This window comes from Bombina bombina, chromosome 6 (assembly GCF_027579735.1).
Source record: "Bombina bombina isolate aBomBom1 chromosome 6, aBomBom1.pri, whole genome shotgun sequence".
Taxonomy (NCBI): domain Eukaryota; kingdom Metazoa; phylum Chordata; class Amphibia; order Anura; family Bombinatoridae; genus Bombina; species Bombina bombina.
This window is the reverse complement of record NC_069504.1, coordinates 245,702,627-245,721,802: the sequence shown is the minus strand read 5'-3', so window position 1 is coordinate 245,721,802 and position 19,176 is coordinate 245,702,627. Positions and strand designations below refer to the sequence as shown.

At 34.7% G+C, this 19,176-nt stretch overlaps 1 protein-coding gene across 1 annotated transcript in view; it reads left to right on the top strand.

Annotated features, from left to right (window-relative positions):
- The window catches only part of TRHDE (thyrotropin releasing hormone degrading enzyme), a 1,764,002-nt gene that overhangs the window by 1,516,666 nt on the left and 228,160 nt on the right, over window positions 1–19,176 (top strand). The window contains exon 13 of the mRNA XM_053716777.1: window positions 10,265–10,412. Coding sequence (XP_053572752.1) covers window positions 10,265–10,412 — 148 coding nt within the window. The remainder of the gene's footprint in view (window positions 1–10,264; window positions 10,413–19,176) is intronic.

Sequence of the window (19,176 nt, the reverse complement as noted above, 5' to 3'; positions counted from 1 at the left end):
GGGAGGAAAGCATAATTCTGCCACTATATAAAGCCCTGGTAAGACCTCACCTTGAGTATGGAGTGCAGTTCTGGGGACCAATCACAAAAAAAGATATTGCAGAACTAGAAAAAGTTCAGAGAAGGGCCACAAAGCTAATAAGGGGATTGGAGAATTTTAGCTATGAGGAGAGGCTAGCCAAACTGGGTCTGTTTTATTTAGAAAAAAGGCATTTTAGAGGTGACATGATTACTTTATATAAATATATTCAAGGCTCATATACAGAGATGGCAGAAGCTCTGTTTATTCCAAGGAAATTGTTTCTGACAAGAGGTCACAATTTAAGGTTGGAGGAAAGGAGATTTAATCTCCTGCAACAAAATGTTTTTTTTACTGTATGAGCAATAAAATTGTGGAACTCATTACCAAAGGAGGTAGTGAATGCCAATACCCTAGATACATTTAAAAATAGTCTGGATACATTTCTGTATATAAACAAAATCCATAGATATGATTGCTAGTATTAAATGGGTCACCTTTTAGTGGGGTTATTTAAGCTTAACTGGAGCTTTTTATAAGTATTTTAGATTTGTATAGGTTGAACTCGATGGACATCAGTCTTTTTTCAACCTTATCTACTATGTTACTATGTAAATCAGACTTCAGCCCATTTTTTGAGATTAGGTTTTCAGTGCCCATTAAACCAGAAATGCAGTTAAAAGCACCCATTTGTTAAATTTAACTGTTTATATTTGGCTTCCTGGAGTCATAAGCTATCAAAGGTAGTTGAGTCACTATCTGCAGTTCAAATATGTTGCATATGACTTGCTACCTCTGCCAATATACATGTTTTTTTTTTGCTTATTTACTTTGGGTTTGAAAGTTAAAAGTGTCAGAGTAGGTGCATGTTTGAGTTTAATAGTGAAGCCACCATTTTTCTTGCCTTACTCTTGCTTCAGTTATGCCTGAATGCCCTAGGATAATGAACATCATTTTTATTTTAATGAAAAAGTAGACATTTTCACGCTTTCTGGGTTGAGGACATCTGAAACATTAAGAAAAATAATACCCTAGAACCTTATATTCCTTGGATCTACAAGAGATCTATTTATTCAGTATGTTTGCTTTTGCCTTCAGCCTAGTACCATTGTGAAGGTAAAGGAGCAATCATATGTAAAAATGAGAGCATTTCATTTTTTAATTACTGTTATAAGATTACTACACATTTAAACCCTGCAATTGTGTTAAAATACATAGGTAAATCCTAATAAATAATAAGATACTGGGGATAAAGGGTATGTAGCAGGATGTGTTTGTGAAACTGGGGGTCATATTGTCCTGAGGATATCTTATATCTATTATATTTCTTTGCTAGCAGATCATTCCCATGTTTGTTGGTCTTCCTGCCACCCAGCCTCTATCCATGCAGATTTCCATACAGTGTCACATCATCAGATGTGACACTGTATTTTAATACACAGCAAACAACTCTGCTGAAGCATCAAAATTCTACTCTCTCATATATCTCTAAGTGTCAAAATAATAATTCACTATTATCTAATTAAAATGGTCAATTTTAATGTAACTTTTACAGATGAGTTATTGTAACAACTATATATGACTTATGGTGGTTTTGTCAAAGAACAGAACAAGGTAGCACTCAAAAGGATAACCTTTATTAGCGAAACAAGTTAACAACATATGATAAAACACAGATTTTTATTACAAATCTCTAAAAAGGGTGACCAATCATCATAGAGTAAGGGGTGTGTACAACATCATATCCTGCTTATTTTACACCACTTCATAACTTAAACCCCCATTATTAAAAGATGCATTGAACACCCAATTAAAAACAAAACCGAGTAATCAAAGACACCATTCCTTAAAGGAGAAGGGGTTCAACTAGAAATACCATGGTTAGTTTCAAAAGATTTTAAATTCATACTTAAAGTAATGGAAATAAATTAAAGTTCCTATTAAGAACTTTCGGGAACATCATATTTAATTTCCAAATCCACTTGGCTTCCTTGTATAACAAGTTTTTAGCCCTCACTACCCCTAGGTTTTTTCTTAACACTGTCTATAAGCATAAACCTAAGCTCATTGGCTTGATGACCCATTTCTATGAAATGGGCTGGCACCGAAAGATTAGCTGTAGCTTCACTTCTTATGGTAGAATTATGTTGACAGATACAATATTTTATTTTTCGGGTGGTATCACCTACATAAAGTAACCCACAAGGGCATTTTAACACATAAACCACATATGTGGAATTGCAAGTATAGTAACCAGGAATTTTGAATTTTTCCCCTGTATAAGGGTTGGAAATAACACCCCCTTTGATGACACTATTGCATTGAACACAGCCTAGACAAGGAAAAGCACCATATTTTGGTGGGCCAAAGAAAGGTTGGTTTTGGGCATCAGAATGATTTGTATGTAGGACATGTACCAGACTTCTGCCTATAGTTTTCCCCCTTTGGGCTGAAGTCCTAGAGAGTTGCTTGAACTTCTGTATCTCTGGGCATGTGTCTAGAATCCAATTTCTTTTAATGACCCCTAAAATTTTACCATGTTCCCCAAAGGTCTTAATAGGGACTTTAATTTATTCCCATTACTTTAAGTATGAATTTAAAATCCTTTAAAACTAACCATGGTATTTCGAGTGGAACCCCTTCCATTTTAAGGAATGGTGTCTCTGATTACTCTGCTTTGTTTTTAAATGGGTGTTCAATGAATCTTATAAGAATGGGGGTTTAAGGTTTGCAGTGGTGTAAGATTAGTAGGATATGATGTCATGTTGTACACACTCATTATTCTCTGATGATTGGTCACCCTTTTTGGAGATTTGTAATAAATATCTGTATTTTATCATATGTTGTTAGCATGACAAAGGGGCAGGAGCCCCAAAAACATTGCTCTTTCACTAATAAAGTTTATCATTTTGAGTGCTACCATGTTGTGTTCTTTGATGAATTTGGATGGACCATTAAGGGTGGCGCTGAAGGTATAGCACCATATACAAACTTTTAATTTATACATATGAGGATATTTGGTTGGAGTGCTGATCCTATTGTTTAACTTTATGGTGGTGTTGTAGGATACTGATGTGACGTTCCAGTCTTCAGGCCTATACCTATTAGTAATCACTACACTATATACATACAACCACAATTAAGGGAGAAATATAACCAAAAAAAAAGATAATCATTGAATCCATAAAATTATAAGATGTGTAAATTAACTGACAATGCTTTAGTTATAGGAGGTTTTTACAAGATAATTATTTAATCCATAAACTTTTATAAGAGGTGTTTAACGTATCTGACAAGACTTTTGTAGGGCATTCAGATTCTAAGATTCTAAGAAATTTCATTCAAACCATTAGCAAACAGGGTCTTTTTTTCCAGCAGCTTTACACCATGTTATTTTCAACATTAGTTTTTATTGAGCATGTGAAATATATTACATCCATCAGAAAATTATTTTTTTCTGACACTTTTTCAAATAGTTTTACAATTTTGTTTATTCAACTGCCTCAACTTTTTTAAAAAACATTTTGTCTTGTTTTAGAGAGCATAGCTTAGTGGCTTACATGACTTTTTTTGTAAAAGTTTTTTTTATTCATATTTTATTAAATATAACAAATTTTAGTTTACCAAATCACAGTTTTAAATCATGAAACTGGTACATAAACTACATTACAACCATCATGGTGTTAATACATGAATGCAATTAAAGGAACACCAAACACTTTTTTATTTTATGAATCAGAGTGTAACACATTTAAAAAAACTTTCCAATTTAGTCCTATTGTCTTTGTACACTTTATTGAAAAGCAGGTAGGTAGACTTATAGAGAATTATATGGCAGCAGTTTTTTAAAAATATATTTTTGAATACATTACATTATTAGGATGTGTAAGTATATTTTAGACTAGAGCTTGCATTTGTTTAGCAACTTATTTTTTAATATTAGAGTCTAAACATAGTTTATGTACAACTTGTACACCTTGAGTGACCTTTTAAAATGTATATGAATAAAATGTGTTTAAAAGGTTTAGAGGTCCGGTGGTAATGTAAAACTAAGTGAGCACATTATTGTAGCGATTTGTAGATCTTATACATGTCAATAGAGAAGGGAATTCCACTGTTTGGCAACATTGCCAGTCTTAAAGTTACAGTGACTGTGTCACATTTTTACCATATTGTGTTCTGTATATGTTTATAAACTATATTTATAAACTACAATACAGCCATCATTGAGTTAATACATGAATGCAATTAAAGGGACATGGAACTCAAACATTTTATTTCATCATTCAGGAAAAAAAAATAATTCCAATCTTTTTAAAGTATAACATATACTTTGATCTCTTTGAATCCTAATTGAAAAGCAGATAGGTAGGCTCAGGATCATGCTCCAGACGTGTGCATGCAACCTATCTATGCATTTTCTTCAACAACAAAAAAAAACATGAGAACAAAGAACAATTTAAAATTTAAAGTAAATCGAAGACTTTAATAAATAAATACATTATTATGAATTCTCTATCTGAACTATGAAATACATATTTTGAGTTTCATATACCTTTATGTGTTTTGTTGTCTCAAAATGTTAGCTATAAAACTACACTGAAAGATATGTAGTAGTTATTAATTGCACAAATCATGTATTAGTAATCAGATTAGGGAATCAGTTATCATGTTTCACATTTCCATTGACTACATACATTTTGCTTCTAAAGCCTGTGAAAGCTAATTAAAAAAGAATTTGAAAACATTTTACCTATATGTTTTCTAAAGTTTAATCAGAATTTTCTGTTATATTACCAATAAAATGTGGGTGTTTTTTCTAATTTAATGGAAGGTTATTCAAATGGATTGGAAGGTTTTAGAAAAACTATTCTAATGAAACACTGAGGCTTACTGTTTGATGATTCTTCACTGTATTTATTTTCGATGTCCAGTGGACATGATTTGCTATAGCAATTCACGTCAGCTTGACACTTAATGAATCAAGCCCTATGTGTTAGATTAATTATTAAACGCGTCTGCTTCCTGATTTGCATATTAATATCCTGATATAAAAATTGCTTGTACAATTCTGCCCCTGCTCGTGTGCAAGTAGGGGCTGTGAATCATCCTGATCAGATTGGGATGATTAATCTGACACACTTTAGTTGGCGGAGAGTTTAAGTAGCAACAGTTTTCTGCGAACCTGAAACACTCAAGCTCTGAAATTTGCTTTTGCAGTCTAATAAACAGAGCCCAAATACTCTACTTTGCCACTGCTCGCTTATAAAACCTTCAATAACACATTTATTAGCAAAAAATGTCACAGTTATTAATTTTTGAAAACATATGATAATATACTATATTCGCCAATACATTTTCTATACATTATCCCTATTAATTGATATAGTGTGTATTTTATATTGCTGGGGAAATTATAAATGCATCTTTATTAGGTTCTCAATACAATAATATGTTCATTGTTATTTAATTGGATGTGTCATGTTAATATTACCTTGCCTGCTTCTGTTAAGTTTCTTTCAATTAGGGTGCTTTATTAAACAGTATTCCTGTTTATGAAACAATTACACGCAATATTTCATAAGGATGATTTAATGATAAAATAACCTATGTATCAAATGGTAAATTTAAATATCACTAAATATCTTTGCACTTGCATGATATGATTTGGTTAAACTTGTGAAGTACACATTCTAAAACTTAAAGGAGCATCAATTCAAAAATGTTCTTTCATGATTCAGATAGAACATTCAATTTAAAACAATTTCTCCATGTATTTATTTTATCTGATTTGCTTCATTCTTTGGGCAGACTTTGTTGTAAAGCTTACTTAGGTAACCTTAAAGTGACACTGAACCCACATTTTTTCTTTCATGATTCAGGTAGAGCATGCAATTTTAAGCAACTTTCTAATTTACTCCTATTATCAATTTTTCTTCGTTCTCTTGCTATCTTTATTTGAAAAAGAAGGTATCTAAGCTAAGGAGCCAGACAATTTTTGGTTCAGGACACTGGACAGCACTTGTTTAATGGTGCTGTCCGATCAGCAAGGACAACCCAGATTGTTCACCATAAATGGGCCGGCATCTAAACTTACATTCTTGCTTTTCAAATAAAGATACCAAGAGAATTTAAAAAAAAATGATAATAGGAGTAAATTTGAAAGTTGCTTAAAATTGCATGCTCTATCTGAATAATGAAAGAAAAAATTTGGGTTCAGTGTCCCTTTAAGAGCAACAGTGCACTACTGGGAGCTAGCTACTGATTAATGACTGTACATATCTCTCACTTGTCATTGACTCACCCAATGTGTTCAGCTAGCTCCCAGTTATGCATTGCTTCTCCTTCAATAAAGGAAACCAAGGCCTAGATTTAGAGTTTAGCGGTAGCCGTGAAAACCAGCGTTAGAGGCTCCTAACGCTGGTTTTAGGCTACCGCCGGTATTTGGAGTCAGTCAGGAAAGGGTCTAACGCTCATTTTAAGCCGCGACTTTTCCATACCGCAGATCCCCTTACGTCAATTGCGTATCCTATCTTTTCAATGGGATCTTTCTAACTCCGGTATTTAGAGTCGTGGCTGAAGTGAGCGTTAGAAATCTAACGACAAAACTCCAGCCGCAGAAAAAAGTCAGTAGTTAAGAGCTTTCTGGGCTAACGCCGGTTTATAAAGCTCCTAACTACTGTACTCTAAAGTACACTAACACCCATAAACTACCTATGTACCCCTAAACCGAGGTCCCCCCACATCGCCGACACTCAATTACATTTTTTTAACCCCTAATCTGCCGACCGCCACCTACGTTATACTTATGTACCCCTAATCTGCTGCCCCTAACACCGCCGACCCCTATATTATATTTATTAACGCCTAACCTGCCCCCCACAACGTCGCCGCCAGCTACCTACAATAATTAACCCTTAATCTGCCGACCGCAAAGCGCCGCTACTTACGTTATCCTTATGTACCCCTAATCTTCTGCCCCTAACATCGCCGACCCCTATATTATATTTATTAACCCCTAACCTGCCCCCCTCAACGTCGCCTCCACCTGCCTACACTTATTAACCCCTAATCTGCCGAGCGGATCTCACCGCTACTATAATAAAGTTATTAACCCCTAATCCGCCTCACTCCCGCCTCAATAACCCTATAATAAATAGTATTAACCCCTAATCTGCCCTCCCTAACATCGCCGACACCTAACTTCAAGTATTAACCCCTAATCTGCCGATCGGAGCTCACCGCTACTCTAATACATTTTTTAACCCCTAAAGCTAATTTTAACCCTAACCCTAACACCCCCCTAAGTTAAATATAATTTTATTCTAATGAAATAAATTAACTCTTATTAAATAAATTATTTCTATTTAAAGCTAAATACTTACCTGTAAAATAAACCCTAATATAGCTACAACATAAATTATAATTATATTATAGCTATTTTAGGATTAATATTTATTTTACAGGCAACTTTGTATTTATTTTAACCAGGTACAATAGCTATTAAATAGTTAAGAACTATTTAATAGCTAAAATAGTTAAAATAATTACAAAATTACCTGTAAAATAAATCCTAACCTAAGTTACAATTAAACCTAACACTACACTATCAATAAATTAATTAAATACAATACCTACAATTATCTAAAATTAAACCTAACACTACACTATCAATAAATTATTTAAATAAAATATCTACAAATAACTACAATGAAATAAACTAACTAAAGTACAAAAAATAAAAAAGAACTAAGTTACAAAAAATAAAAAAATATTTACAAACATTAGAAAAATATTACAACAATTTTAAACTAATTACACCTACTCTAAGCCCCCTAATAAAATAACAAAGCCCCCCAAAATAAAAAATGCCCTACCCTATTCTAAATTAAAAAAGTTCAAAGCTCTTTTACCTTACCAGCCCTGAACAGGGCCCTTTGCGGGGCATGCCCCAAGAAATTCAGCTCTTTTGCCTGAAAAAAAAACACATACAATACCCCCCAACATTACAACCCACCACCCACATACCCCTAATCTAACCCAAACCCCCCTTAAATAAACCTAACACTAAGCCCCTGAAGATCTTCCTACCTTATCTTCACCATACCAGGTTCACCGATCGGTCCTCAGAAGTGTTGATCCAAGCCCAAGCGGGGGGCTGAAGAGTGACTTCCATCCTCGGGCTGAAGTCTGGATCCAAGCGGCGGCTGAAGAAATCCATCATCGGGCTGAAGTCGGAAGTCCATCATCGGGATGAAGTCTTCTATCAAGCCGCATCTTCAATCTTCTTTCTTCTGGAGCGGAGCGGAACCATCTTCTTCCAAGCCGACACGGAACATCCTCTTCAACCGACGACTAGACGACGAATGACGGTTCCTTTAAATGAATCAGCCAATCAGAATCAAGTTCAATCCGATTGGCTGATCCAATCAGCCAATCAGATTGAGCTCGCATTCTATTGGCCGATCGGAACAGCCAATAGAATGCGAGGTCAATCTGATTGGCTGATTGGATCAGCCAATCGGATTGAACTTGATTCTGATTGGCTGATAAATATTTTTTTATTTTTTTGTAACTTAGTTCTTTTTTATTTTTTGTACTTTAGTTAGTTTATATCATTGTAGTTATTTTTAGATATTTTATTTAAATAATTTATTGATAGTGTAGTGTTAGGTTTAATTGTAGATAATTGTAGTTAGTTTATTTAATTAATTTATTGATAGTGTAGTGTTAGGTTTAATTGTAACTTAGGTTAGGATTTATTTTACAGGTCATTTTGTAATTATTTTAACTATTTTAGCTATTAAATAGTTCTTAACTATTTAATAGCTATTGTACCTGGTTAAAATAAATACAAAGTTGCCTGTTAAATAAATATTAATCCTAAAATAGCTATAATATAATTATAATTTATGTTGTAGCTATATTTGGGTTTATTTTACAGGTAAGTATTTAGCTTTAAATAGGAATAATTTATTTAATAAGAGTTAATTTATTTCGTTAGAATAAAATTATATTTAACTTAGGGGGGTGTTAGGGTTAGGGTTAAAATTAGCTTTAGGGGTTAAAAAATGTATTAGAATAGCGGTGAGCTCCAGTCGGCAGATTAGGGGTTAATGTTTGAAGTTAGGTGTCGGCGATGTTAGGGAGGGCAGATTAGGGGTTAATACTATTTATTATAGGGTTAGTGAGGTGGATTAGGGGTTAATAACTTTATTATAATAGCGGTGCGGTCCGCTCGGCAGATTAGGGGTTAATAAGTGTAGGCAGGTGGAGGCGACGTTGTGGGGGGCAGATTAAGGGTTAATAAATATAATATAGGGGTCGGCGGTGTTAGGGGCAGCAGATTAGGGGTACATAGGGATAATGTAAGTAGCGGAGGTTTACAGAGCGGCAGATTAGGGGTTAATAATAATATGCAGGGGTCAGCGATAGTGGGGGCGGCAGAATAGGGGTTAATAAGTGTAAGGTTAGGGGTGTTTAGACTCGGGGTACATGTTAGAGTGTTAGGTGCAGACGTAGGAAGTGTTTCCCCATAGGAAACAATGGGGCTGCGTTAGGAGCTGAACGCGGCTTTTTTGCAGGTGTTAGTTTTTTTTTCAGCTTAAACAGCCCCATTGTTTTCTATGGGGGAATCGTGCACGAGCACGTTTTTGAAGCTGGCCGCGTCCGTAAGCAACTCTTGTATCGAGAGTTGCAGTGGCGTTAAATATGCCTGTACGCTCCCTTTTTGGAGCCTAACGCAGCCATTCTGTGAACTCTCAATACCAGAGGTATTTAAAAGGTGCGGCCAGAAAAAAGCCAGCGTTAGCTACGCGGGTCGTTACCGACAAAACTCTAAATCTAGCCGTATGAGAATAAAGCTAATTTTATAATAGAAGTAAATTGGAAACCAGTTTAAAATGGGATGCTCTATCTGAATCATGAAAGAAAAAAAATTGGTTGGATGACCCTTTTAAATGTATGAGTTTACATGCAGAATGGACAATGAAAAGAATAATCAGATAATTAATTGCTATATTTTCAACGCATGATGTAACATTGTATTTATGTTAGTAGAATTATTAATATGTTAATAAAATTGTTATTTTTCCTTATTGTATTTGATATCAAGATTCCATCTGTAAGGTTATTCCATTTAGAAGTTAGTTTAATTTTATAACGTTTATCTTTGCAGAAATATATTTTATATTCAATCCACTGCTAGAAATCCTATTTAATATTTCCTTCTTTAATTTTTTTTTAGAGCAGGATATCTGACTCAAAATATTCCTCTGGAGATTATAAGATACCTTTCAGAAGAGAAGGATTTTCTTCCCTGGCATGCAGCAAGCCGAGCTCTTTATCCTCTAGACAAATTGCTGGACCGAGCAGAGGACTACAGTATATTCAGTGTAAAGGATAAACTATTTTCATCTATAAAGCAATAATCTTGGTTTTATTCAGAAGTAAAATTTTATCAATTTTCTTCATACAAGGCTGTTTTTAGATGTATTTATAGAGTAATTACACCATTTTCACGTACTGTACTACAGCAAAAATGTTCATTATTATAGCTATTCAGAAGAGTAAAATAAAGTATATTATCTGCAGAAATTCACTATTATAGAGTTGTAAATATTTCTTTAAAAAGTGTGTTTTGCAAAAGGCAAAGCAGATTCGAATGAAAGGTAAATCAAATGCCTCTAGGTATATTTGTTCTTTCAAAATAATTTAAATAAATGCCATGAATTTGATTCCATGAATACAAAAATACAATAACAAACAAATATAAAACATACATATTGACTAAACTGTGTTTCTGAAGAAATGATATCAGTTTTGTGATATGTAATTAAAGAAACAGTAGTCCTTATTTATAAATACAAGGTTCCCAGAATGGGGAACCAGTCCACATGGCTTAAGAAATAGCAAGGTTGCATTTGCCACGTGTAACCCTTTCCCTGTTACAGTTAAACAAAATGCATGAGAACATGGCTTGACAATCTTCCTGGAGTAAGCAGAGATGATGTATCTCCTCCACAGGAGCCCAATGAATTTTTATTTTTATTTATAGAAACAAACAAAAAAAGCATCACAACTATAGTAGAAATATTATAGAAAATAAAATAAAACTAATATATTAAATACAAATACTTGTTTCTAATACACATGAACCCATAACTAAAACAAAGGTTTAAACTCCACTGTAAAATTAATAACTGGTACTAGTAATACATATAAATCTTTACAGTATGTAAAATGTGAGGAAGCTTAAAGTCAGTTTTATACATATGTAAAGAGGAAAAAAACAGAGGTGCTACAATGGCCTAGTACCACCAAACCAAGGAATATTAAAGATGAAACAAATGGGTACTCACAAACAGAGTGCACCCAAATGGTACTATTGGAGCAGACTGGAACTTCACAGTAGTCCAGCTCACTGTATAGGAACATGTTGTAATCCCAAACAAGAGAGTTCCAGAAGATTCACCACCAAGACCTATATAAGGATATAGAGCATCCCATGGCCTAGTACAGTCTAGTAAGGCAGGATAGTAAGATAACATTTCACTTACAAGAGGGAGATCACCTCCAGGTGCAATAAAGGTAGACTGGCACTTCTCATCCGCCCAGCAGACTGAAATCTCCTGCCAAACACGATACACTCCAGGTCCCAAAGAATAAAATAATGTAGATCCAAAAGGCAGCAAGTGTATTTAATAAAAACAGGTCTTTATTTTAAAAGCAACGCATTTCTCAGCCTCTATAGGGCTGTTTCCTCAGGCTATGATCTCAAACATTAAAAAATACACTTGCTATTTAAAGGGTATCTCACCTTCTAATAGGTTAATTGGTTAATAAATTACATCTGTGTGTTGTGTCTCCATTCCGTTTAGCCAACATGGTTACCAAACAGTAAACAACATTAGCTATACACATATAGGGAAATAAACCAAATGGTAACAATATACAAATACTCGTGTGGGAATCAACCCATATAATTGAATAATAATAATGCATCTTTGCGTGAATATATAAATGTGCACAAATACTCAAAGCAAGATGTTAGCAATTGTCATCATGACAACAATTAGTGAAAACAAAAAAATACAATATAAACAATACACGAAACAATCCCTTATTGGTACTGGATCGTCATAAATGAGGGTAAAATCAAGTTTCTCTAAATATAAAACTTGATGTTAACTATGTATAGACATATGGGAGCCACATGTGTGCTAACTGGAGATATTAGTAATGCACTTATTTTTAAATCCAAAAGAAACTTGATACATATAAATCTTCACAGTATGTAAAATGTGAGTGAGCTTATATATATATATATATCATCCAAAAGAAACATGCACATGTATCCAGGATCACGGCGCCTTTAGCCATTGCGCTATAAGAGCAAGATTGTCTTGAAAAAGGCTGCCTAGAACAGCCGAAACATCCACTTTGCTATGTTGTGAAATGTATAAATAAAAAGGAATATTTTTGGAAAGACCCGTGAGTGCCCCCCTACTTCTTCCATTGCATGTTTTCACTTGAGAAGTCACCTGGGCAATTCATTGATGAAAGGGGAGTGAGTGCATGTATATATATATCATCCAAAAGAAACATGCACTCACTCCCCTTTCATCAATGAATATACAGGGAGTGCAGAATTATTAGGCAAATGAGTATTTTGACCACATCATCCTCTTTATGCATGTTGTCTTACTCCAAGCTGTATAGGCTCGAAAGCCTACTACCAATTAAGCATATTAGGTGATGTGCATCTCTGTAATGAGAAGGGGTGTGGTCTAATGACATCAACACCCTATATCAGGTGTGCATAATTATTAGGCAACTTCCTTTCCTTTGGCAAAATGGGTCAAAAGAAGGACTTGACAGGCTCAGAAAAGTCAAAAATAGTGAGATATCTTCCAGAGGGATGCAGCACTCTTAAAATTGCAAAGCTTCTGAAGCGTGATCATCGAACAATCAAGCGTTTCATTCAAAATAGTCAACAGGGTCGCAAGAAGCGTGTGGAAAAACCAAGGCGCAAAATAACTGCCCATGAACTCAGAAAAGTCAAGCGTGCAGCTGCCAAGATGCCACTTGCCACCAGTTTAGCCATATTTCAGAGCTGCAACATCACTGGAGTGCCCAAAAGCACAAGGTGTGCAATACTCAGAGACATGGCCAAGGTAAGAAAGGCTGAAAGACGACCACCACTGAACAAGACACACAAGCTGAAACGTCAAGACTGGGCCAAGAAATATCTCAAGACTGATTTTTCTAAGGTTTTATGGACTGATGAAATGAGAGTGAGTCTTGATGGGCCAGATGGATGGGCCCGTGGCTGGATTGGTAAAGGGCAGAGAGCTCCAGTCCGACTCAGACGCCAGCAAGGTGGAGGTGGAGTACTGGTTTGGGCTGGTATCATCAAAGATGAGCTTGTGGGGCCTTTTCGGGTTGAGGATGGAGTCAAGCTCAACTCCCAGTCCTACTGCCAGTTTCTGGAAGACACCTTCTTCAAGCAGTGGTACAGGAAGAAGTCTGCATCCTTCAAGAAAAACATGATTTTCATGCAGGACAATGCTCCATCACACACGTCCAAGTACTCCACAGCGTGGCTGGCAAGAAAGGGTATAAAAGAAGAAAATCTAATGACATGGCCTCCTTGTTCACCTGATCTGAACCCCATTGAGAACCTGTGGTCCATCATCAAATGTGAGATTTACAAGGAGGGAAAACAGTACACCTCTCTGAACAGTGTCTGGGAGGCTGTGGTTGCTGCTGCACGCAATGTTGATGGTGAACAGATCAAAACACTGACAGAATCCATGGATGGCAGGCTTTTGAGTGTCCTTGCAAAGAAAGGTGGCTATATTGGTCACTGATTTGTTTTTGTTTTGTTTTTGAATGTCAGAAATGTATATGTGTGAATGTTGAGATGTTATATTGGTTTCACTGGTAAAAATAAATAATTGAAATGGGTATATATTTGTTTTTTTGCCTAATAATTATGCACAGTAATAGTCACCTGCACACACAGATATCCCCCTAAAATAGCTATAACTAAAAACAAACTAAAAACTACTTCCAAAACTATTCAGCTTTGATATTAATGAGTTTTTTGGGTTCATTGAGAACATGGTTGTTGTTCAATAATAAAATTAATCCTCAAAAATACAACTTGCCTAATAATTCTGCACTCCCTGTATATATATATAAGCTCACTCACATTTTACATACTGTGAAGATTTATATGTATCAAGTTTCTTTTGGATTTAAAAATAGGTGCATTTCTAATATCTCCATATATATATAAAATGAAATTAATCACAATAAATTTTTTTAGAAATAATTACATTATATTATCCAGTACATCCAAAATGTGAGTCTTATAGTTTATATTAAAAGTCATACAAATATGCAGAACCATTAAAGATGTTTATTTGCACATCTAAAATATTTTACATAGTAGTAGGCAGGCATTTAAATATATAAAATAAGTAAAAGAAGGCCAAAATTACATTGTATTTAATGAATATCCGAATGTATATTCGAATTAAACAAATAGCCGAATTAATGCACCATGAAATTTAAAGACAACAAATGAATGACTAATTAATCTGTATTCATTTTTTTTTCTTTAAATAGTTAAAATATTTACCTTTAGCATGCTGGAGAGCCATGCTAAACTTGTCTGCTTTTTCAGAGAGCCCCGGCCAAACTAATAGGAGGTATGGGGACAGATTTATTAAGAGTCGGACGGACATGTTCCGCTGTAGCAATCATGTCTGCGCGACATTGCTGAAGGCCGACAACATAAGCTGTTGGCATCTAACATTGCACAAGCAGTTCTGGTGAACTGCGTGTGCAATGCCGCCCCTGCAGATTCCCAGCCAATCAGTCGCTAGCAGGGGTTGTCAATACACTCAATCGTATGGGCTGATTGCTTTACGCCACCTCAGAAGTGGCTTACGAGTTAAGGAGCAGCGGTCTTAAGACCGCTGCTTCTTAACTTCTGTTTCCAGCTAGTCTGAAGGCTCACACGGAAACAGATTTATCTCAATTCGGGCCATGATAAATTGGCCCCTTAGTGTACTGGCTCTCAGGGCCTGCACTTAAGGAGAAGGTCCTTTAGTGCAGGCCCTGAGAGTAGCTGCGCTAAGCCTCCTATTAGCACCCTCCGTGGGTATGTAAAGAAGGATTGGAATTAGCACGGCTCTCCATCAAGCTAAAATTAAGTATTTTATGCTACAGGTTAACTTTTTCTCCTGCAGCAAAGGAAAATCTTTATTTACTTAACAAAATCGATTCCACAAATGGACAGTATTCATCTTGTTTAAAACAAACTGAATACTGAATATTTGAAATATGAAGTATTTTTAATATTCGACCGAACCAAAAATTTGGCCCATGCACATGTCTAGTATTTATAGGTGAAAGATAAATTCTTATATGTTTTAAAAAAAATGGTATAAAGATATATATGGCTATACAAATATTGTATTTAATTTTACCATATATTGTAAATATATTAGTCAATGATCTAGTTATAATATTTTGCTAACAGCTCAAAGCAAAAGTAAACACCTGCAAATTTTAAATAGTTCCATTTCTATGACACTGAACTTTATTGTAGACAATTAAAACAAACAAGAGAGTTGCACACAAGAATTCTAACATATTATTTCAGCATGTTTGGATGTCAAGGTCTCTTTATTTTTTCTCTAGAATACAATGAAATAAAGTGTTTTTTTTTATTTGAGATTTATACTCTGCAACAGAATAAATTTAAGTTTGAAAGAAATACAGATATCTGTATCTGATACAAAATATCAAAATAAAATCATTGAGATTTGTAAATATAATCTCCCGTCGGAGATCTAAATTATGACACTGGGACCACCCTTTCTACAATTCTAATTGGTTGCTATGTTTAACCAACCAGACTTTTTTGATTTAAAAACCTGTAAATAGCAGGAAACCCTGAAGGAGGTCTGAATATGACAAAGTACCAACTATGCAAGGTTTGTTGCTAATAGCCATGAAGATCCTGAAAAAAAGAAATTAGTTTGACCAGAATTGAAGGGATAGTGTACTATAAAATTGTTTTAGCCTTAATTCGTTTCCAATGACTTGTTATACCAGCTGCATTGTATAAAATGTATGAGAACTTGGTTATTTAGGTATATTTTGTATATGAAATAGCTGGTTTTGTTCTTGGAAACCACAACCCATTAAATAGATTGAGCTTGCAGGGAAATCAGATCTATTTGTTTTGCTTTAGTTACTCACACATGATTTATTGTATTATCTCTGTCAGTATACCTAAAGCCAAATACTTAGAGAGAGCAATTGCAAATTAACATTTTATTACTTATCTCTCCTAACCACCTCTAGAAGTGAAAAGGCAAAATCAGCTATTTCTAATGCTGATATAAAGGTAACAAAGCTATTTTTAAACAATTTAATGCAGTCCAGTAGGTAAAATGGATCATTGGGAACCAATAAAAAGGGAAGAAAAAAAATAAGTGTAAACAAACCCTCTTTTTTATTTGAGGTATTTTGGTGTTAGTGGGGTTGCTATGGTACAACAATTGTGAAGGGATGTTGAATTTTAGTGAAGATATTTAACAATGTAAAAAGAAGTTAGTGGTGGGAGTGTCAAGCAGCAGGAGGTTTGTATTGTTTTTTGTTGAGTTACAATAAGATCTTTGGAATTTTTTTAATTGCTAAAGTGTAGATATCTGGATGTTAGGTATTACAGGATGTTAGGTATTGAGGTATCACAATGGAAGAGTGTATCACATGTAGGATTAATAACAATGTTAACAGCAATTGTGGGGCAGGGTTCCATATGGAGGCAGTAGCAGTGAGAGAGTTGTATTACATTTTGGAGCTTTTTCAGCCATGGTTAGGGTTTATTGAAGTGGGCACCAGGTACTGTCTAGAGGCTATAAGACTGTTCTGTTATGATATAGGCATCAGAGTTCTAGTTAGTGTAGTTGGAAATGCTTGCCTGGCTGGTCATAGCAACTAGCTTTAATGAGCTGCTACATTTTGATGACCCCACAAGGGGCTAGATTACGAGTGGAGTGCTATTTTATCACTCCCGCTCACACGCTCCACAAGAACTACGTTTTTATATGCGTGACGTGTACGTGCCTATTATAAGTTGAACGTAAAAAGCTTGAATGCTAAAATGATGAGTTTGAATATCAAGGCCGTGTTAACGTATTCTCCTATAGACTTCACTGGAGTGCGAAAAGTGGAAAAAACGTAACACCCCTACTCGCGAGCAAACCTGATTACATTTTCTCAAGTGCGCTAACCTGACATGAATTAATAATATTTCACATTCCAATATTATAGACATATTTCTACATATATATATATATATATATATATATAAATAAATTGTATATAGGTATAGATATACTGTATATATAGATATATATATATGAATATTAGTTTATAAATACATGTGAGCAACATTGGGATGTGAAATATTTACATTAAATACATAGTTAAACACTTTATTAAATATGAATATTGCATAAATATGATTAATCATGTTTTCAGCTACATGAATGGAAAGGGCTCCAATGCATTTTATTTATTTAGACGTGTATATATGTATGTATCTCTATGTTAAAGCCCTTGTATTCCTTTTTATCTTTGAGCCCTTGTCACTTTTTAATGCATTTTTTAAAAACATTTTTATTTTATTAGATAGTGTTAAGAGTATAACTGTACTTTTTATTTAAGGTATTTTTTATGTATTTTGTGCAACTTTTTATTTGAGCGTAACATTTAACTAGAGCTGTGAAGTTACACTAACCCGATGAGAATGAAATTCAATTGTGCTCAAACAAATGTGTTTACCTTTAACTTTTAATACGCGTGCAACTTTAGATGCAAGCAAACACCTGCAATAAACCCCTTTTCGCTCACATGCAACAGTTAGCGTGCCACTCGTAATCTAGCCCAAGATGTTTTATAATGCGATGGCTTTTGTGATACAAGCAGTAAAAGTTGAGCTGTTACACAAATATTGCTTTCACTGCTTTCTTATTCAGTGGCCTTCTTTGTGTGTGAATCAAAAATGTAGTGTTTAAGCTGAAATTCTACTTTTTAAATGTTCAGCTGAAAAAAAATTGTCTATCTTTAGCCTCAAGAGAGAGAGAGAGAGAGAGAGAGAGAGAGAGACAAAAAAAAACAATAAAAAGAAATGCACTCTCCAGGTTTACATTGTGGTAATCTTTTTAATCCCACATGACATTTCAGGGTTTTATCCCCATCTTCAGACCAACAATAATACCTTAACCATACAGCAAACCTAAATACCACTTACCTCATGTGCCCCTCAAGGTTCATTCCATGGGCATATATGAAATTGTTTCTCAAATGCAAACATAATTATCTAAACATTTCCCCCCTACAAATCTTACAGTTTTTTTGTGCAAACTAAAAGGTGGCAAAGTCATGACAAAATATGCAAAATACTTAATACCCTAACACATGCATATGAAAATAGAGGCGATTGTAAGATTATACACAGAAAGCAGCGCAGTGTGAATTTTTTTATGCAGGATTTTTTTTTTTTTTTAAAAACCACTTGTCTGATCTGGCAAAGTTTAGATGATCGGGCCCTATGTAAGAATTGCAATGTCATAGGTTAGATATAAGCAAAACATAAGGAAGAGGAAAGTGTCGCTTTCGCTGCTTCGTACATGGAGCCCTTATATTCGACAACAAAAAGAAAATATATATATATATATATATATATATATAGTTTAGCAAATATTTTATACAATCTATGTAATTAACTCTAGAATAGTGTCTGTTATGTAGTGGAGATTACAGAAGGTAACCCAATGTTAGACTCCATGAGGGTTGTATTGCCACTATCAAGAGACAATTATATGAGTATTTAAAAAAGGATGAGGGGTATAGAAGAAAAAATTAAATAATGCAAGCATTATTGAGTGCTAACATTGGGCTCCATGTACGAAGCAGCGAGAGCTGCTCCAGAGCCCTTGCGGGGCAGGTTCGCATATGCGATCTTGCATCCCGCAATGTAAGAAGCAGCAGTCATTACACCTCTGAGGTGGTGAGGGAAAATCACAGAGAGCTTTCAGTCACTGCAATGAGTGTGTAATGATACATACGGGC